Source organism: Tupaia chinensis, unplaced genomic scaffold, assembly GCF_000334495.1.
Source record: "Tupaia chinensis unplaced genomic scaffold, TupChi_1.0 Scaffold000082_1, whole genome shotgun sequence".
Lineage (NCBI taxonomy): Eukaryota > Metazoa > Chordata > Mammalia > Scandentia > Tupaiidae > Tupaia > Tupaia belangeri.
In genome coordinates this window covers 868,988-876,260 of record NW_006159543.1, presented here as the reverse complement: position 1 = coordinate 876,260, position 7,273 = coordinate 868,988, and the positions used below count along the sequence as shown (strand labels likewise).

Below are 7,273 nucleotides of genomic sequence, written 5' to 3'. Positions count from 1 at the left end.
CATCCCCTTAGTTTAAAGTTCACAATCTAAACTGTGCTTCTCAAACATTTCCACCCATCGCCCCCACTTCTAGGAGGCACTCAGGATAACTTTACTTTTTTTCCATTGGGTGGCACCTTTCAATGTGAAGACAGCTGCCAGTTTTTGTTTTTTTTTTCTCAGAGTTTCTTCATTGGATCTATTGAGCTGTCAGAAAAGCCGTGATGCATTTTGTATGGAAAAACAGAAAAATTGTCATGACTTTTCTGACAACCCAATAGCTCCCTCTGCAGTTCAAATGTATTTCACTCTCCTGTTGTTCACCCTTTCTTACAGAAAAACACTGCCGGAAATGTGGCTTTTTTTTTTTTTCCCCCTAGGGGTTAAAGGAAAAGCTGGACTAGTTGGTGATGTTGGTTTCCCAGGAAACAAAGGTGAAGATGGAAAAGTTGGTATTTCTGGAGATACTGGCCTTCCAGGTTCCCCAGGTACCATGTCAGATGACAAGTTTATCCTAAAAGAGTTAGAAGTAGCTTCAAGCCATGCCCTATTTTGAACAGCCTTGGTTTCACATTTAGGACTTCCAGGGATTGCAGGTGTCAGAGGAGACCCAGGACTTCAAGGTTCCTCTGGTCAGCCAGGGACAACTGGGCCCCTCGGACCCTCGGGCCTAATAGGGCTTAAAGGTATGTGTATTTGAGACTAGGCAGTGGGGAAAAGTATCCTTTTCTCAATAAAGGATAACTACTTTATTGTTTGAAAACACTAAGCAAGGGTTAAGCCATGCCCAGGGTAGTCACTGACTGGGGCACATGAGGAATAATAGGAAAGGAAGATGAAGAGGAAGAAAGATGGGCACGTGTGAATGGGAAGAGAACATGTAATCCATGGAGAAAAGAGTTAGCAAGGAAAGTTCTTGTTCTGGTATATGTAGTCTTTCCCCCAACTTCGAGATTGGATAGCAAGTTTCTGGAAACAGCCTCTGGGAACTGGTAACTCAAGGTCTTGGTATTGCCAAGTTCTTCCTGAAGACACTCAATTAGCTATCACCCTACTCTTAAAGTGGTACTGGTATCTGATAAGAGTCATGAGAACCTAGGGTATAGGGTATAGGTTAGCGGTGATCTGTTCTTCCTTGGGGCAATAAGTAATGACTCAAGAAATACCAATAGCTTGTAGTGTGTTTGGAGCAGGGAGCTATCATTTGCTGACCTTTCATGATCAGAGTGGCTGCATCCATTTCTTATGTCTTCTTCTCTCAGGCTTTCCTGGTCTTCCCGGTTTACGTGGACTGCATGGGCTCCCAGGCACCAAGGGAACCCACGGAACTCCAGGTAAAGAAGATTCTAATGGGCAAGGAGCTGACCATGAGTCCTCAACTGTGGTGTACTCCATATCCTTGGACTCATAGCTCATTTCACCAGGCTTCAATTTGAGGTCCTTTGGTGTTGGGAAGAAACAGGAGGGGTTGGTCCTTCTCTACCTTGATGAATTCTTCCTGTTACTTTAGTATTCTGCCTTTTGGTGTCCATCAGGCAGACCTCTTAGGCCATAAGCAAATGTGTTAGGCATGAGGACCTCTCCTTCACTGAGCTCTGTGGCCTCCTTCTGCATTTCATCATAGGACCAAGTATAACTGGTGTTCCTGGACCTGCTGGCCTACCTGGGCCCAAAGGTGAAAAAGGTTCACCAGGAATTGAAGCTGGAGCTCCAGGGAAGCCAGGGTCAAGAGGACAAAAAGGAGACCGAGGTAAGTAAGCCCAAGTCAGGTTTGTAGAAGCTGAATAAGGCCTTGCTGCAAGAGCCATATTGGGGTTTATCAGAGTTGAACTGTGAGAGTCTTCACACCTGTGGGAGTCTCATTACCCAATGAGATTGACCAATATATTGGTTGCAAAAACAACCAATATATTCCTTAGGGATAAAAATATACATGATCTAACTGAGAAGGAGAAGATAGGCTGTGCCTAGGTCTTTCTGGTAGGAGGTTGCCAGGGAGTTAACCAAATCCCTTCTAGCCTCCAGATTCCCTCCCACTCTTTCTTATTAACCTCAGAGCCTCTCTGGATACTTGACTAGAGCCCAGTTTAATGATCTAGACAGAACAGAGCTTGCTCACTTAGTGAGAGGTCAGCTGGATTTTCCTGAGTGTCCAGTATGGATGATACTCCCTGGGCCCTGGGAAGACAGTGTGGCTTCTGGAAAAAGCCCAATACTAACAGGATAAATGTGTCTTCAGGAGAGGACCACAACAAGCACTCAATTAAGATTTATAGGGTTTACTGGAAAGTAGGTTCTGCCTTAAACTCAGCTTCAGTCTCATCATGTTACCTGAAGTCCTTTTCTGAGCCTCCATTTCCCCATCTCTCAAAAAAGCAAGAATGAATGTTCATTCTTCAATTTTTCTTAGGAATATTCTGAAAACCTACTAAATGGAAATGAATTCAGTATAGTGTCATGGTTAAGAGTATGGACTCTGAAGCTAGACTGGCCTGGTTCAAATTCCACCTCTACCTCTCACTAGCTATGTGACCTTAAACAAGGAAGTTACTTATTCCTCAATTCCAAACTGAACACTTAGTTTTCCTTTTCTGTAAAATGAATGTAATAACAGAGCTCGCCTCATAGATTTTGTGAAGAATAAATGAGGAGTGAGGTAATGTACATAAAAGCACTTAGTTCAGTGCCTGGCACATAGTAGGTGCTCAAGAAATGCCAGTCATTATATTATTGCATGTTACCTGAGGAAATCATATTTGCAAAATGTTCTGTTCCTCTTAACTCTGGGGCCTGAGGTCTCACTACTGTTTATGTGCATGCTTGCACAATGTGCATATGTTCCTTGGGAACTATATTCGTACATTAACTTATTTCCTGCTGCATTCTGAGTTGGTGCACCTGCTGTTTCTGTATTTACTCTTGTCTTTGGTCTAGATTCATCTGTTCTTTTTTGGAAAGACAGCAGCTTCTTCTCCAGAGGAAAGTCTCCAAGTGGGTTCTGAGCCTGCAGAAAGACTGTGACTTCTCTCATAGGGTATTAAAAAGAGGGACTTGGTAGAAGCACAGGGGCATTTCCTTTGCTGTTGTCAAATCTTGACTAGGAATACTTGGTCATTAAATTATTCACTTCCTTTAGCTATAAAATCACAATTAAAAATGCAGTAAAAAAACACACATCAAGATGGATACATTTCAGGAATATAATGTTGAGTTTCTCGTCCCCACCCCCCCCCAACACACACGCATACCAAATGTCACAGAGGAATACATTTGGTATTATTCCATAGATAAACATTAAAAAAAAAAAAGCGAAAACAACCAATATATCCTTAGGGATAGAAATATACATAATCTAACTGTGATGGAAAAGAAGGGGACCATGAACACAAAGTTCAAGAGTGGTTGCCTCTGAAAGGGCATTATGGGATGGAATCTGTGGAGGGCAGACAAGGAAAATCAAAGGTAATGCTCTTTTCTTTTTCTTATATTATTAGGTGGTTGAAACACAGGTATTCACTGTACCTGGATTATTCTTTATGTATTATTTATATTTTTTTTTTTTGGAGAGATTTTTGCTATAGGGTGCATGCATGTGCCAGAAAGACAGGGACAGACAGAGAGACAGGAAGCAAGAAATCACCCCCCTGGGGGATGGCCACGCCACAATTCCTTCTCCTACATTCTCCTCTCAGGTTGGGCACGCACACACACGTACCCAGTGTGAGTTTAAGTCACCGGGTCTGGGACTCAAACCATGGTCGACTACATGGGAGTCCAGTGACATAGCCATTACGCCAACTGCTAGTCCCTATTTATAAATATTCTGTTGTGTCCTCTCAATACCTAACTAAAACAATCCGTTTAAGAATACAACAGGGCCAGCCTGTAGTGCAGTGGTTAAGCACTAAGCTTTGAGAGGTGAATCCCATACGGTTGACCAGAGTTTGAATCCTAGCCTGGTGGTTTGAAAAACAAGCCAGTCGCATCTTTGTGCATGCCCCAAATCTTGAAGGGATGGAGAAATGAAGGAGAAAGGATTGTGGCAACACTTTGCCCCATTGGGAGAGTTCTCTCTCTCTCTCTCTCTCTCTCTCTCTCTCTGTCTCTCTCTCTCTCTCCTCTCTCTCTCTCTTTCTCCCTTTCTTCTCTCTCTAGCTTTCACACACACCCTATGGCAAAAAGAAGAAAAATACAAGTAGTATCATACCCCCACCATAGGAATGTCTCTTTGATATGATAATGGAAGTGAATGCAAAATGAATATTTACCCAGAAGAAAACTCCATAGAGCAATCTTGTTTTACATTACCTTTATCTAAATAATTTTCAGTTACATCATTCATTATCGTATTTGTACTAAATATTTAGAGACCACATATTTAGTTTTCTTTTACGACTTAGAGACTGGAATAAGTTAAAAAACAGTCCATTTTGCATCCTCATATGCTCATTTGAATTGTTTTTTTCTTAATCAAAAAAATACATGAGTGGGGCCAGCAGGTGGCATAGTGGTTAAGGCAGTAGACTATTATGTAGTCGCCCTCAGTTTGGGTCCCGGACCCAGCGGCTTGAAACTCATGACGGGTGCATGTGCATACTGTGCCCAATATCTTGAGAGGAGGATGGAGAAGAGACTGGGTCATGGCCATCTCCTCAGGGAGTGATTTCTCGTTTTCTGTCTCTCCGGTGAGCACACAAGCCCTGTAGCAAAACATCTCTCAAAAAAGAAAAAAAATACATGAGCTTTTTCCACTACTTGAGGTCAGTAGTTCTTTCATTTCAGATTTGATACTTATATTTCTGTAATTATAGAAATCAAAAAACAAGTAAAAGGAAGGAGAGGCTGCAAAAACTACTATGGAAACTTTTATAATCTGTGTGCTACCCACATTTTATTATATATATTTATTGGTTTTGCATAACTTCAGGAAAACAGTATGCATCTTTCTTTTTTTTAAGAATTATTTTTATTTAATTTTATTTATTCATTCATTTCATTTTAATTGGACCAGACACACACACACACATACACACACACACACACACACACACACACACACACAGAAAGAGAAACTGAGAAAGCAAGCTGCCAGGTCCAGGACTCAAACCCTGGTCAGCCATGTGGGAGTGTCCAGCACTTTAAACACCATGCCACCTGCTGGTCCCAGTAAGCATCTTTCTTTTCACATTATTATCTCTGTAAAGAAGAAAATGTCACATTTTTTTTAAAGTATAACTGACTGTATCATGTGACTCTGCAAGTCATTTTTCTTTTTATTTAATATTTTTAGTTTTTCTTTCCTTTTTCTAACCTAAAATAATTGGCTTTTTTTGAAAATTATTTTTTCCTTCAGATTTTTCTCAGGATTCAATCAATTAAATGGCCTATTTAAAAATACTTGAATTAAGGGGACCAGCATTTGGCGTAATGGCCGTGTCGCTAGACTCCCATGTAGTCAACTGCAGTTCGAGTCCCAGACCCGGTGCCTTAAACTCATGCTGGGGGCATGTGCGTGCATGCCCAAGATCCCAAGAGGAGAATGGAGCAAAAGGGATTGCAGCGTGGTCATCGCCCCTGGGGGGTGATTTCTTGCTTTCTGTCTCTATGTCTCTCTCTGATTTTCTGGCGGCCCCCTAAAACAAAAAACCTCCCCAAAAAAAAAAAAAAAGAAAAAAGAAAAAAAAAAAAAAGACCTGACTTAGGGCTGGCACATGGCATGGTGGTTTGAGGTGCTAGATTCCTACATGGCCAAGAGCGATTCGAGTCTCAGACCTGGCAGCTTGCTCTCTCACTTTCCCTTTCTCACTCTGTCTCTCTCTGCTCAAATTAAAAATAATAATAAAAACAAAAATGGAATTAGATATTTTTTTAAGAAATAAAAACACCTGAATTAGCCAATCTAAAATCTTTGTTTATAAGTTTTCATGGACTTGCTATGTTTTTAGATGAACATAAGATAAGAAATTCAACCTTAATACTTTTTGGATTTTTTTTTTGCATTTTTTTAAGAGAGGTTTTTGCTATAGGGCATGTGTGCTCGCCAGAAAGACAGAGACAGAAAGTGAGAAATCACCCCCCAGGGGGGATGGCCATGCCGCAGTCCCTTCTCCTTCATTCTCCTCTCAGGACCTTGGGCACACACACACACCCGGTGTGAGTTTAAGCCACCGGGTCCAGGACTCGAACTGCGGTTGACTACATGGGAATCCAGCAACATAGCCATTACACTAAATGCTGTTCCCATGGATTTTTTTTTGAGAGTTTTTTGCTATAGGGCATGTGTGCTCGCCAGAAAGACAGAGACAGAAAGTGAGAAATCACCCCCCAGGGGGGATGGCCATGCCGCAGTCCCTTCTCCTTCATTCTCCTCTCAGGACCTTGGGCACACACACACACCCGGTGTGAGTTTAAGCCACCGGGTCCAGGACTCGAACTGCGGTTGACTACATGGGAATCCAGCAACATAGCCATTACACTAACTGCTGGTCTCAGTACTTTTTGTGTTTTTCTTGTCACAAAAAGTGAAGTTTGACATTAACATTTTGGATTATCTTGTCACAAACAAAAAATAAGAATATTGACCTCCATACTAGTTTATCAACTAGTTTGAATTTATTTCCCTTCATTCAAATATCTTATAAAATATGTCAAAGTAATAACTACATTTCTTCCATGCTATATTTATAATATGAACATGACATTTGTATATATAGTTTTGATAATATATTGGTATAATTATAAAATCAGGAAAATGATCAAGAGGAGTGTTTTCCTATCACAATTGTTATGTTCATATTTGACATATGAGCATTAAATTAATCTTTTATACTAAGATGAAAGTTTTCATTTGAAACATATAATTAAAATAAAAGCCATCCCACAAACAGAAAACATGTAAAACAATATTAAAATTTCTGCAAATAAATTTCATCTATGTACTTTAATAAATGGCTAGTGAGTTTGGCTAAAAAGGGAAGAAGTACGTAATACAAAGAAATTTGACTAACATCATGAATTACCTATAAAATATTGTTTTCTTGGGATCAGCAGTTGGCATAATGGCTATATGGTTGGACTCCCACGTAGTTGACCGCAGTTCAAGTCCCGGATCTGGTGGCTTAAACTCAACGCCGGGCGCGTGTGTGTGCCTAAGATCCCGAGAGGAGAATGGAGGAGAAGGGATTGCGGCATGGCCATCCCCCCTGGGGGGTGATTTCTCGCTTTCTGGCTCTCTGTCTCCGTCTGTCTGGCGAGCGCATGCGCCCTATAGCAAAAACCTCTCCAAAAAAAAAAA

General features: G+C 41.0%; 1 protein-coding gene across 1 annotated transcript in view; it reads left to right on the top strand.

Moving 5' to 3' along the window:
- Positions 1-7,273, top strand: part of COL4A6 (collagen type IV alpha 6 chain) — a 78,597-nt gene that overhangs the window by 58,569 nt on the left and 12,755 nt on the right. The window contains exons 32-35 of the mRNA XM_027769693.1: positions 360-467; positions 558-665; positions 1,242-1,313; positions 1,604-1,729. Coding sequence (XP_027625494.1) covers positions 360-467; positions 558-665; positions 1,242-1,313; positions 1,604-1,729 — 414 coding nt within the window. The remainder of the gene's footprint in view (positions 1-359; positions 468-557; positions 666-1,241; positions 1,314-1,603; positions 1,730-7,273) is intronic.